Below are 14,815 nucleotides of genomic sequence, written 5' to 3' on the forward strand. Positions count from 1 at the left end.
GAGGGAGGAAGGGTGGTAGAGCGAGAGAGGGAGGGTGCTGAGTTAGAGAGGATGGGAGGGGCGGCTCTGTTGCGTAATGCAAAGCACCGTATCAACAGCATTGTGAAAAACTATAGAGATGCAGACAGATTATGGAAGTGGTGGTGGGAGGGAGAGACAGAACGATGGAGGGAGGGACAGAGAGAGAAGGTAGGTCCCTTTGCACGCAGTCAGTGCTTCTGCCATCCTTTCTCTCGCTGAATTCAGCTCATTTCCCAGACGAGTGAAATGACTCAGTGCACGATTCACTGGAACTATCCCCTCAACTGATGTTGTTGTTTTTTTTGTTTTTTCATCTCCACACTTTGTTGGTTCATGGATTTTAGTACAGGCGAAATTTAAAGCCTTACTGAAAACACTGAATCACCTCCCAACGTCTCTAAATTAGGCTCTGGTGGGCACAATTACTGTGAAATCCATGGTGCAGCCGGCAGCAACGAAAGAAAAGGCTTGTTTGAATTTGTATAAACAACCTGTTTGGCGTAGCTGGCTGAGAATGTCACAAATTAACTACAAGACTCATTAAAACGTTTGGCCCTTAGAGCTGACACTTTTTAAAATATTGAGCACCTGTTGATACTCTGTCTTAATCACATTGTTTTTGTTTTCTACCATAATATACTAGTGTACTCTTAACTCCTCGAAAGCCCCTCCAATTCACTTAAGATATAATCGATGTGATTCACCAGTCAAACACCTGCATCGAGACTTGGAGTTGCCCTTTGGAGTTTTCTTGTGGATGAAGAAAAGTGTTGTTTATATGCAGTGTTTTTGCACCACAACACTCGCCACGCATCCTTGACATTTAACTTAAGTGTTTCATACACGTTCTTCATAAACTCGTTCTATGTTTACATCCACATTATAGGTTTGCTGTACTTTTTCTCAAGGAGTTGGCAGATGGTTGAATGGGTGCAGGACCCCGGCCCACACACTTTTCTGAAAGTACATTGGGTTTAAACTTGTTGTTTTTTTGTTAAATATCTTCTTCTGTGTGATTCCTTCATGGGTACAGTCCAGCAGTGTTCATCGGCCGATTGGTGTCAGTCGGAGTCTTTCCTGAGCACATGCATCCCCGTGTTGTGTAAGAAAACTGGCCTGGGTATAGACACATTTTTTTGTAGTATCAGAAAAATATGTTAATTCAAAAACATTTTTACCAGTAAGAGGCACGTTACACCTGCAACATGTCACTAAGAAAGATGCAAAGCAGCCGCTTTTTTTAACCCCAAGATTATTCACCCGAGCAGCTTTACTCGCCTTGCTGTGAATATCATTAAGTGAAGCTGCTCTTTATTTGTGCCGCCTAATGGTCTTCTTGGAATACATTTGAGTGGAAATGAAGGGAAATGGGACATTCTGACGGTGAAAACTGGTACAAATAAACAAAGTATTGGGAGTTTGTCACACTTAGGTCATTGCAATTATTTTCTATTTTTGGGGGGTATGGCCTTACACGTTTTGTTCTCACAGAAAACGTTACCTTCACCTTTTAAATCCTCCATTAGGAGATCATATAGAAATTTAGACTACTGAGCTGGATTTGTACAATAGGTGCTATTCGCAGATGATTTGACTTGGCAGGAATATGACGATAAAATATGTACTGAAACCTTCATCCTCATGATACCATTAGGGATTGATTTATGAATTGGTTATTCTCAATATATTGCAAAGGAGTAATCAAACCATTATTAACAGAGACATTGACAATGCACTTGGTTTCATTTGATAAGCGGATGTCCTGTGGTCACTTTTAGTAATTTTATAATGGTAATAATTTAAATTGTGCTCATTCCTTGTAATTAGATGATTTCATGGTATTTTATATACTTGAATGAAAGCTATTTCATTTCCATTTCTGCAGAAGTAACCCTCATACAGTCACTTCCTATTATATTAACCTACTTGAATTATCGTTATAATGTCGAGTGTTCATTAACTTGCACTGGATCATTTGTGTTTGTGGGGTGTTTTAGCATTTGTGTTATTTATAACTGAGGGAGGTTTAGTTGGATTCCCATGAATATTCCGCGATGTGATATATGTTACGACCATGTTGTATTCGTAAAGAAGTGACACAGTTTCAGAAATTGATGACATCCACAGAAGTGGCTCGAAGCCCGAATGGAGGAGTTCTCCAGAAAGGAAGATATTACAACACAAAAACTGCTCCTAACAAAGTGATTCAATCTGGCTCGAGGCTCTGCTCCAATTGAAACAGTCAATATGAGGACATGAAGGTGGAGACAGAGAGCGAGATAGTGGATCTGTCATCATGCGCCGGAATGTGGGGCTTTGCCTCGTGGCGATTGTCATTAGTTTCTCCCTCAGGGTGCAGAGTATTAAAGCCGACAGTGTCTTTGTGTTACAGATTCTGCATATCTGCTGCACTACACACTCATTTTCAGGCAAGGCTTTGGTGCTGTTCCGCAGCACGGATCACATGCTGGCTGGTGCAAACGGTGAGGGGGAGAAACTGGACAGGTATGCGGGTCCACGTGTCGGCGTAAATATCTTCCAGTGATTGTCTGTATCTCACTTCAGAGATGGTTTTCCACATGTGGGCCTCATGCAACCACTCCATAAAAAACACCCATAGAGGTAACAACTGAAGATAACTCTTGGCAGCAGAATTACAGGGGCTGCCTGAAACTGCTTCAGGCTGTGGCTTTCAGATAAATGCCCCGTGCACAGCCAGCAGGTTTGTCCCATCACAGATGTCATTTTGCAACAAAGAACACAAATCTGACTTTTCTATGCTCAGTTATTTTCATATCAATCAAATCTGAATTTTCCGTGTCACCGTCCCTGTTCCAGAGATTGTTTAAGGTGAGAGAATGTGATACTGAACACTTTTTTCCCCCTGTAGTGGTGTGACCTTGAGTGACTGAGCTGCTAAAGCATCAGAATAACACAATATTAACAAGGGCGCTAATCTAGATCATTCCCAACGTTCATATTGCCGTCCTTTCAGCCCTTGGGACGTGTTTGGGCGCTTGCAAACACTTTCAACAATGGCCAGATAAGCAACAGAATGGGATGAATCTAAAAACATAATCAGCCATCCCTAATGCTTAAAGCCAGGAGGAGATATCAGTGTGCATATGTCTGCGTGTGCGTGCACAATCAAAAAGGTTTATGTGTGTTCATCGCTGTTAGATTACTCGCTTACACCGTCCAACCCGAGATATCCCCGGTCCTGCAGCTCTTTGATACAGACATGGCTATCCCTCATTACTCCGTACTCGACCAACCTGGTTCTGGAGATAAGAGGGGAAACAACACCTGTCCTCTGTTTCTATCGCTGTTAGAACTCCTCTGGCAAGGAGAGGAATTTCACCACACTTGTAGATAATTTCTCCTCTGCAATTGCTTTTAACCTGATATCTTTGTCTTTGCTGTGTTTTGTTTTCCTCACCAAAGTTTCACTGCCGTACGTCTTGTTTTACTAATCCCACCCAGCTCATATAAGTCAGGGATAATGGAACTTGTGATCTTGCTCTTGTGGGTCCTTATCAATACATACGGGCACATTTTGGGGCGGTCCTCTTCTTTTTAGTTTGCAGTTAGTGTGATGTTTGTTTGTTTTTTTCTCCTGATCTTGATCAGGGTGTACTTATTTGGTGATAGCTCGCTTGGGTAAAATCCCTTTTCCTGGCATCAGAAGCACAGGCTTTGCTGTAATCAAGCACATTCTATGTTTTCAAGCACTGATAGATAAAAATAACTTATTTAGCAACACTAGCTGTATGTTTTGCATGTTACAGCAGAAATAAGCTTTTTTATTATTATTATTATTATTATTATTATTATTATTATTTATATGCATCGTGAAAACTAGAGTGTCTTGTGATTTATCTTTCAATTTATCAAACCTAATTTTGTCACTAAATAACATTACAAAAGAAACTGCTTGCTGGTCAGAAATGCATCTGATTCCAAGTCATTTTGCCTGACTGAATATTCAATCAGCAAAACTGCCAACAAGAGACGTTCCCAGAATATGATATCCTATTAATATTTTAGCTTTTGTACGAGGTCTGGGTCAGATCAGAGACCCTGAAATAATGAAGCCTGAGCTGCTCAACTCATGCTTCCACCCAGACAGTCATGTATTCTGAAAAAGTTTGGAACTATTGCTCAGTTGTTTTATTTTCTCCTTGTTCTTCCTTTCAAGGCAATTTTACTTGTGATTTTCCTGTTTTTTGTGTGCACGTTTAGTTATTGTCATCAGGCAAAATCAGCCAGACCAAAGCAGCTCAAATGAAAGCGGGCTTCAGGCTTCTCCGTGACACTTTGAAGAGGTATGTTATCCAATTATTGTTTTAAATCTAATAAGTTCACATTTGTATTTTCCGGCTGTAGAATACAGTACAGGTATAGGGCTTCAAGATTCTCACACCTCTCTTCAGTTTTTTTTGACAGCAAGAGTACTTCAGAAGTGCCCTTGAACTAGACTAAGCCCTTTATCACATCCACTCGTGCTCGTCTCATATACCCTTGGAAAAAAAAAATTAAATCACAGTGTAGATTCTAAAAAATGAAGTTGGATTTACTTTTCTCCCAGCGACTGGGATCAAGGATGTTCATATGTCTTAATAGTTGGGAAATTTATCCAAAGAAGTTTAAAAATGTCTCAAACACTTCAGCTACTGCATAAGATGAGACACGAGTCAATAAAACATCAAACAAACATGCTCAGTTACTTTCTGAATGAATGCAGAAAGATTCTTCATATGATCATGGCACGTGTTTTCAAGGTGAAATTAGTCTTCTTGAGACCAGTCTGTCTACATTTTAATGGAAATGTGAGTAAAGATTGTGTCAAAATCCAAATGTTTATGAAGGGTATCCTAATTGTTTACATGCAATAAATGGTTGAACTCTGATTATTTGTACTTTATATATATAGCATTTCCGACTGAATTCATTATTTGTTTTCTTCATTATTTAATAAAATATCAAACATGTCATATGACACCATCGTATTCAAAAACAAGAAATCTAGCATGTCTTGATTGTAGAAACCATTTGATTGTTATTTCCCAAAGGTCAAAAGAAACAAAAGAAAAGAGCAGCAGTTCATTTATTTCATCCAAAACTCGGGCATGATTTAAATGGATGTACAGTAAATTGGCCCAGCAGTCAATGCATGCTGTCCAGAATATAACATGCCAAAATGGTAATTTCATCCAACAGTGCCCAGGACTCTGAGGTCCAGCTTCTGGGAGAGGCAAAGAGGTGTCGTGCTGAGCTGGAGAGGCTTCGGGCCGAGGTGGAGAGTACAGAGGAGCAGAGTCCCTCTGAGGAGGCTGAAAGTGAGGTCAAAGAACTGAGGCAACAGCTCCTCCAGGCATGCAATGAACTGAAGGCTGTCGAGGAGAGAGAGTACCAGACACAACACCAACTGAAATGGTGAGCTGTGTATATACAGACATGAACACTGTATTTTATGCCCATCGCACACATGATGTTTTCAGTCAGGTATCGACTTAAATGCAAAAGAAATCAAATGCAATTCACTTTGATTCTGGCAATAAACACAGATTTACACATTTCTCTTGATATGTGTCATAGGTGTTACACACACACACACACACACACACACACACACACACACACACACACACACACACACACACACACACACACACACACACACACACACACACACACACACACACACACACACACACACACACACACATCCCTGAAAAAAAAACCCCACACAGAAAAACAGTAAGAACAAAACACAGAAGTGAAAGGGGAGTGGTGCTGAAGGATATGCTGTATGCACACACACGCACACACACACGCACGCACGCACGCACGCACACACACTATTGGATACCATGTCAGTGCATTGCTCAGCCTATTGCATATTTCTTCACACTGGCAGGAATAAAATATGACTTCTGCAATGATTGTGTTACCCACTATGTCTATGAATCAATTTTTCACAGATTCGTGAGGGAAAAAAACTTCCTCTGAATGTAACACATGAACTGCGCGCACTAGTTACTTTCTGTTTATCAGTCCTGTACACGTTTCTGTTCCCTTGAGTGGTTTTTTTTCCTCCTTATTACAACCACTTCTCCTCATTTCCTGCTGCAGGTTTCTCCGTTTCCTCCCTTAACTCACTCAACTCCCCATGCCCAAAAAGGTCAAACACACCCACAGAAATGGAAAATAACATACTCACTTTATTATCGCCCCTTCCTCTGTACACAAACTCTACTTTTCCAAGTGTGAGACGGAGGTTACTGGAATATTGCTAAGCAACCTGATAACATTCGCCAGTGGTTCCCAAACATTTTGACTTTTGCCTGTTAATGACCTCTTCTTGGGAGATACAAGTGCTAAAAAACATGCACAGAGTCCAAAACTGCAAATGGTGATGTGTAAATTCACTACATTTTAGGCTTAGACAATCTGCATAGTATGTTCTACATGTACTTCTGAAGAACATTAGAAAGTTTGCTTGAAATGTTTCTACTGCATTTGACAATCAAACAGAATGAAATGACAATCACATCCATAATAAACACAAACAAGTTAAGTATTAATACCATCATCGGCCTCTGGCAAAGAACACACACACACACACACACACACACACACACACACACACACACACACACACACACACACACACACACACACACACACACACACACACACACACACACACACTAAAATGCTTGTTTAAAGGAGACATATCATGCTTTTAAATCCTTCCTTTTTACATATAAATCATACAGTTGTGGTCTATACAACGCGAAACTGCAATGCTTGGGTCTGAATTCCTCATTATTGGAGCTCCACAGGCCCCTTTTCAACCCCTTTTCTGATGCGCTTCTGAGAGCAACTCGTTTTGGGGCGGTCTCTTCAAATGCAAATGACACACTTCATACCCCTCCTCCTCTCCAGGTTGCAGAGGTCACACTCGGTTCAACGTCACCCTGTTCGGCCATCTTTGTAGTTTGATAGAACAGATACAATTATCTAGCGGCGCAGAAACTTTATATTCACACATTATTTACAAAATGTCAACAAGGGAAGATTTGTCCATCCAGCCATACATGTTGGAGCCAGAGTCGGACCCGGCGGAGCGAGATGAAAATGACGATGATGCACCTACAGAACAACGTCTTCATATGGATGTAACGCAATGGTGTGTTACTATATTTACACTAACTTCTCCATCCATGCCCACTACTACAATACTGCCTGTATTACAACGACTATTTAACACAGAAGTTACATTATAATCTAAAACGAGCACACAGCGCTAACATATGAAGACGGTGCAACTGCTAATGCTAACAAAACAATGACAGGGACGTCTTATCATCACACTTTTTAGCGTTATATACAGCTTACCGAAGTGCTCTGTTCGTCGTCTCCATAGATAGAAGGAACTGACCGCTCAATCAGACGAAGTCTTTCGGCAAATCCTTCTTTATACTGGCGGAGGTTGCTGAAGCAGTCGTCCTTAAAGTGATTCGCGCACACAAAAATGACCTTACCCACAGATGTGGGTACATTTCTGTGAAAAATAAAACTCAACCAGGCACTTCGAAAAGGTTCTGATGCTGGGAGACGGTGTAACGAAACTTGTGGGTGACTACATCCAACAACCGAACATTTCGACTTATCCTCTCGTAACTTCGGTTGGACTACAAAATCGCAGCGAGAAACAAAAATGGCGGATTGCTCGAAATGTCGATGTCCTAATTTGGCAGTTCCGCTGAGAATACTGTGACGTCATTGTTCAAAAAACGTAATAGAGAATAGAAAAATCGAAACCGATCGCAAAATATGACCAAAACAGAATATAAAGATATCAACGGAGCACCTGAAGAGACTACTTTGAACTTTTCTGTACTTCTAAACACTCTAAATATACAACAAAATGCATTTAAGGGCTAAAAAAGTGGATTTAGCATGATATGTCCCCTTTAAGTCAAAATCTCCGGAGAGAAACTTAAAGATACTCAGAAATAAAAAAAAATACAATTTGGCAATAAATCTTATTTATTTTATCATTACTCCTATCCTCATCACATTACATTTGACTCTGAATTGCCTCAGCAATATGAACCACTCACTGCACATAAACTTGCAACTATAGGGCAGATATGATCTGCAGTATATCACGGTTTTTAGTGCAGAGCATACACACTGGGCCAGATAGAGTAGGCGCTGCGGTAATTGAAATATTAAATGAAAACTACTTGCAGAGCATTCTCCAAGGAGGCAGTAATAGACAGTATTAGACAGTGACTGTGCATATTATTTGTGACAGGTTTTTGCTCATGAACTCTCGTGGAACTCCACCAACTCGGTTTATCCCTCCTTCCACCTCCTTTCCACCGCCTCAGCTTCACACTGTTCTTTTGCTCCTCTCTATTTCCATTTTGCTTTTCTCCTCTCTCGTCCACATGGATATCGGCCTGCATATGACAAGCAGATGCTCTCCATGCAAATATGCCTTTTAAAATCAGTGTGTCCTTTATCTTCAGCCAAACACAGACACAGGAATTCAGCACCTTTTTATTTTTTTCCCCCACCCACCCAGTGGCTGTAAGACAGTTTTTTTTTTTTTCATGCGTATCAGGTAATATCCAATACATCAAGTTGTCAAGAAGATTAATATCATTTACTCTATGAAATGTGCAGCAGTACAGTTATGTGCTAATGTAAGCTTTTTTTCATAATGGCAGAGCTTGAAATGACTTTATGCAAACTTTAATCAGTTTTTGAAAAAGCATCCGCAACAGAAAGATGAAAACACGGTTTCTTTATGTACATATTCAGGCTCTGTGTGGAGACTTAAGATTTATGTGCTTACATAACATGAAAATGGCTGTATGTTTTTTTTTGTTTACTTTATTTGTGTTTTAGCCAGAATAGCATAAATAACTTATATTTTTACTAATACTCATTCAAGCTTTAGTCATTCATTTTAATAATCTGTGGATTCTGCATTTGTTTGTTTTTCTGTTTTGTTTGAGTACCTGGAAACTGCACATTAGTGAAAGTGAAAATGTCAGAGTTATTCCCCTTGTCATGTCTTTCACTCAAAAAAAAAATCTAATTTATTTTGCTTTCTTCCTCCTACGGTGTCTCTTTTGCGTCCATGTGTCCTGCACCTCTTGTCTCACTTTACCTCACCTCACCCGTGTGCAGGCTCCGGGAAGAGAAGCGCTGTCTGGAGAAGGAGAATGAGAGTCAGACACAACCTGCTGTAAGTTCATCATTGCACCATCCGGGTCGAGTTTCCAGAGACATGGATTACCGGTGGAACAGCCGAGATACATATGGATTTTACTCAACTCTCACTCCAGATGAACTCTCTCCGTATAAAGATGAATGACAGCCATAGAAGAATTTGAAACTTATTTTTTCCCTAAATATGAAGTTGGATGGAGAGAGGTGCATTCTTATAATATACAACATTTACATATGTTAACATAATCACCGATACAATATGTATAAGGACATTAATTCATTTATTGGTATTTCATAGTATAGTTCTAGTACTCATGGTTTTGTGTGTACAGAACTGCTTTTACTCCATCTTTTGTTCATCAAGACCTTTATAACATTTAGAAGGTAATTAAAATTCTCGGTAGCTTTTTAATCATCCTTAGTAGAGTTACAAGAAAACCTATAGGCCTTGATTCTCAATAAAAAAAATTTAAAAAAATCTAAATCCTGTGCTATGTTCGAAACTTAAAGGGGTCATTTGATGCAAAATTCACTTTCTAATGGTTTTCCAACTGTAATATGAGTCCCCATACCTGGGAATGACACCCCAGAAGTGAAGAAGTTTCTCATCTCTCTCTGGCTTGTTTCAGTTTTTAAACAGTGTGTTGCTCCAATGAGCGAATCACAAATCAAACCCTATATATTGTCATCAGGGCTTGAGCCAATCCCAATCAAGGTAGGCCCTCCCTTTGACCCTCCCACAATTAGGCAGCTCTGCTCTGGCACATGGCACCACGAGAGGAAGTACTTCGTCCTCTTCCTAAGATGGGCTTGTGTGGGGGCGGAGCCAGTCCAGCTCACACAGACACAGCAGATTCTGAATGCAGCTCCTCAAATGGCTCCAATATTCAAATGGCTGAAAATCAAAGAAAAACTGGATTTGGGGCAATAAACTTTGAATACAATGTTTTTTGGACCAACGACCATGTGAAAGTGTCGAAAAGCTGGATAATATGACCCCTTTAAGACCTAAATCTAATCTGATTGATGATGAAGACAATGTGTGATTAAGTGCATTCTGCTGGACGCCCCCTAGGAGCTGGAGGACAAGGCAAAGGCCATACGTGACAAGTGTGAGGATCTTAAAAAAGAGATTGCCCAGCGACAACTTGAAATTGGGTATCGTATCACTTGGAAAAATCTCTGATTCATGCGTTTGTTTCTTATTCGCATCGTTTTTATGTTCTTTTGTAGTTTTTGTTCATTAAAACATTTTTTTTTTTTCGAAGAATAGTGTTCTCTTGATGAACACACTCTGGTGTGCATCTCTCTCCCCCTTCCTGTACAGAAATCTGTTGGAAGATGTGGAAATGAGTGAAAAGCAGATACTGATGGAACGGAAAGAGCTGGAAGACAAGAAGGAGATCATCGAGTTCAAAGAGGTCTGTGAATGGGGGTGGGCAAAGCCCACAGCGCGCCATGCATAAAATCACAAATCATCTGCTTTCTTACATTTCTTGTGTGCATGTCGCTGCATGGATGTGAAAAGGCGGAGAGAGCCCAGCTCATCAGCATACCTGACCAGATTTTCAAGGAGGCTGAGAGGAAACGGTCTAAGAAAGAGTAAGTGCCTGGGATAATATGTTCATGTCTATATAAAGCTGTAGTTTTCTCCCCCCCCTCCTTTTTAAAATTTTCTGGTGAAAAAGAAGACAGAATTCATGCGCTGGTTAAACAGCAACACAAATTGATGTAGATGCCTGTGTTTGTCACTGGATATCAATAAAAAGTAAATGAAAGAAATACTATGTATATTTACCTCCATTGTAATTTTTTACCGGTGAGGATCACCAAAGCTAAAGTTAAGTCAGAACACTTCTCCTGGTCTCTGTGTGCCATTTCTGTGTGTAAAGGGTGATAGATGTGTGTAAGTCTGTCACAATTTGAAATTAAAAGATAAAATAAAAATAAAAAGCTTAAAGTGGATAAGAATGAGTTTTGAAAATATGGATTGCCTGATTGGAAACTGGAGGAATGTCTGCCAATGATGCAGAAACTTAAAGTGTTGCTTTTGAAATCTCAACAACTACATTTGGGAGAAATTATGAGCAAACTAGGGAACAATATTGAAAATGTGAGAACACACAGCAAAACAGCTGATGGGCCAAAAAAAGCAATAGATGTTGCTGAATGGAAGAATTAAGGCAGAGATTGTAAGTTTTTCTCCTTTTTCTCTAATTGTCTATTTGTTCCAGCTTGATGGAGCAAAAGCTTTGATAGACAACAGAATTTAAACAGGCGAATCTGCAGTAAAGGAGGATCCCCCCCCCCCATTGTATTGATTTTCTCACGTGCGAAATAAAACACCTTTTTTTCAAAACAGATTTATACTTTTTTGTCTCCAATATTTTGTTGCTGAAACCCCATTTACCAGTTGTTTTCACTTTCTTCTCTGGACTTAATATTCCCTGTCCCCATGTATTTTATTTACACTGTATTTTCTGTAGGAATGAGTTTCATCCTGATAAGGAACTGAAAATCAGGATACAAGTTTATTCTTCTCAACATTCCACAGGTGTCAATCCTTCTAATGTGCTAAAAAAAATCATATGCACCAGATATCATTTTCTGAATTCCTAGTCCAGCTGCTTGATGGTTCACTCATGATTTTCCTGCAGATCCTTTCATGTTTATTTGAAATTAATATTTATCTGGCACGGAATGCAGTGGAAACCAAGTGCACGAGCCATGCACTTGTAATTTCAAATTCACAAAGCTGCAGAGTACTGCGGGGTGTATGTAAAAGATGGATGCACATGCTGTTATTTCATAACATATGCACTCTCATTGGAAAGGAGCAGAAAACCAGGGGATGCTTTCATCCTGCTCTCGTGCTCACGTTCCCTCTGCCGTTTCTTGATTTCTCTGTCAACACTCCACAAACACCAGAGTGGCCATGAAGAAAATAGAAGAACTAAATGTGGAGATCACAGAAAGGGAGCGGCAAGTGAAGAAGGTGGATGAGCGTAACCGTTCCCTCAAGATGAAGGGCGAGGAGGTGATTCGCGCGGTGGAGGGTCTGAAGAGCCAAGTGGAGGAGAGTCAGAGAAAGCACGGGCAGCTGCTGAAAGAGATGGAGGTCAGCAAGGAGGAGGCGAGGGAAGTCTTGGACGACAGGTAAAAACTTTCCTCTACAGTTTAAAGGCATTTGCAAGAAGAAACAAATGCATAACTATTTCACATTTGAGTAGAGATGACATGTTTGGTCTGGCTGTAAGAGAACTTTGTCCTGAGTGTAACTGTGGTTTTTTTTTTTTTTGCTTCCCCAGAGGTATCCTTGAATTGAAGTTGCAGAACATCATGTGTGACAGGAAGTACCTGCATGAGGGCCATTCTGTGCAGCTGAGGGAGAAAAACAGGTACACAATGAATCCAGAGGAAACATGTGAATGAATACATGCACATCGAAATGAAGCTTTCTCTTGAAAACATAATCAAGTTGACTTTGTGTTAATGTCCTTCAGTTGTGACACTGCTGAAATATTTCAATTATAAAGCCAATTTGAGCGTTCTAAAACTCAGCATTGTGTACCCGGCACTTAATGGAAGTCTATTTCCCCACAGATGCCCATCTTTTCGCATTATGTCCTGAAAACAGTCACAAAGCACAGCTGGAGGTCAGAAACTCCACAGAGAACAGTGCATAATGCTGTGGAGGATGACAGACTCAGCAATTTATTTTTTACCAGGGGTCTCAGTAAACGTAGAAAAAGTCAGATTGTGCATATTTATCACATTACATTTTACACAACAGAATCACCAACAAGTAAAACTTCAGCGACACAGTTCAATTTGTTTGGAAGTTCTATACTGTAAAAAGTGAAAATATATGCAAATGGGGGAAGGAAAGGCCTGTTAAATGTCAATAGGATGTGAAACATTCAAACTCTCGAGATCAGAAGTCTAATTACGTGTTTGTATGTGTCACTGAAATTTTGACTTGACATGAGCCGCAAGTATTTGAGAAGTTTTGACTTTTGCAAGTAATCGCATTGTCTTAACAGGTTTTCCAGCCAAACTGATGTGCTTCAGTTTCACTGCAAAGGCCAACAGACATTTCATTTTCATGAGTTGTTTGGACAGTCCAAAAAGGTCAAAAGCAGTCCTGCATTTGCATTCCACACACACCTGAAAATCACCACAATAATCTATATACAGTTTGGTGTAACAAGGATAAAATGCCGATAAAAAGTGTGTGAGGGGCAGCACTATTATGTTGATGAATATTCAAAAGGTGGTTTTTTTTTTTTTTATGCCTCCTCAGGCAGATGCAAACCCTCAGGAGGATGGAGCAAGCATTGGCCATGTCCACTGAGCAGCTCGACCGCAACCAAACCATCTACAATGATTTACAAGCACAGGTGACTCTTTGCTTTGAACGTTGGCACAAGTTCAAGCAACTTTTTAGCCTACAGTTTCTGGATATATGGTAAATTTGTATCCAACAATGGTAGTTTGGAAATATTCTGATTGTACTAGAAAACCTCCCTAATGGTAAAAACCTGGAACGTTTCAAGGCTACAACACAGTTGTTGCAATCTTCAACTGGAAATGTCCTCAGAACTAGTACATCTGCTTGTTATATGTGTTTCACCAGAATTTCTCAGTGGCTTCCTCTCCTTTTTTTCATAGACTTACTGGAAATGTATCAGCATATCTCACGTTTAAGAGGAAATCACTGACGCTTCCGTGAATGTACATGCTCACACGACCAGTTAAAAAAGAAACTCACTTGTGTATAGTTTGAGTGATTTAATCTGCCAATCATGAACAGAACTCGCATGCATCTTTACTCATAACAATTTTAACCGCTGTGCCTGGTCAGCCAAGAATAACTGTGACTTTTACTACAGTTAGATATTGTGCTGTGAACTTTATACCGCATATGAATATTTAGAAAACTTTATCCAGTCTTCTTTCAAGGACTAATATTTTTTGAATTTGTCCCAGCGTAATTCATACCTCTGAATATGAGCCAGTGTCACTATAGCAGCAAGAGCAAAGGCCTCAGGGACACTTACACACGCAGTATTAGTTTTGCAGTCTGTGTTTGATGTGTGATTAAAAATGCACAGACTGAATTTGAGATGAAGTCGGATATTGGTCCTTGTGGGCTTTTCTTTTTTATCATATAGTCTAATAGTTCGCACATGTAAAACAATGGACCGTCGCTAGGATAACAGTGTTGTAGTGTGATGGAAAAATTAAACAGACTTGAGGTTCTGCTTTGGATTTTCAGTTGGATGCTGTGCCCAAAAGAGAGGCCGGTATTCAGCGAAGACTGGAGCTTCAGAAAGAGGTGGATGCTCTCAAAGCGAGCTTTGAAAATCAGGTAAGGCTGTGTACTTTAGATGTGATGGCAAAAAGTTGCTTGACTCATTCAATATGCGGTATTGGTCCGAATACCATTCTGGGAAATAGGTCTGAAACAAAATTCTAAATTCATGGTGTAATATTGAGCTCCCGGGGTTGCACTTGATTCTGCATAACAGTCTCAGAA

At 40.0% G+C, this 14,815-nt stretch overlaps 1 protein-coding gene across 1 annotated transcript in view; it reads left to right on the forward strand.

Moving 5' to 3' along the window:
* Nucleotides 1-3,262: 3,262 nt before the first annotated feature.
* ccdc146 (coiled-coil domain containing 146) overlaps nt 3,263-14,815 on the forward strand; it is a gene marked incomplete at both ends in the record, with an annotated part of 32,671 nt that continues 21,118 nt past the window's right edge. The window contains 11 exons of the mRNA XM_080491587.1: nt 3,263-3,283; nt 4,264-4,346; nt 5,242-5,457; nt 9,235-9,292; nt 10,352-10,434; nt 10,604-10,697; nt 10,805-10,878; nt 12,205-12,432; nt 12,585-12,674; nt 13,580-13,676; nt 14,555-14,647. Coding sequence (XP_080347713.1) covers nt 3,263-3,283; nt 4,264-4,346; nt 5,242-5,457; nt 9,235-9,292; nt 10,352-10,434; nt 10,604-10,697; nt 10,805-10,878; nt 12,205-12,432; nt 12,585-12,674; nt 13,580-13,676; nt 14,555-14,647 — 1,137 coding nt within the window. The remainder of the gene's footprint in view (nt 3,284-4,263; nt 4,347-5,241; nt 5,458-9,234; nt 9,293-10,351; nt 10,435-10,603; nt 10,698-10,804; nt 10,879-12,204; nt 12,433-12,584; nt 12,675-13,579; nt 13,677-14,554; nt 14,648-14,815) is intronic.

This window comes from Lipophrys pholis, assembly GCF_963383615.2.
Source record: "Lipophrys pholis genome assembly, chromosome: 22".
In the NCBI taxonomy this organism is placed as follows: Eukaryota; Metazoa; Chordata; class Actinopteri; order Blenniiformes; family Blenniidae; genus Lipophrys; species Lipophrys pholis.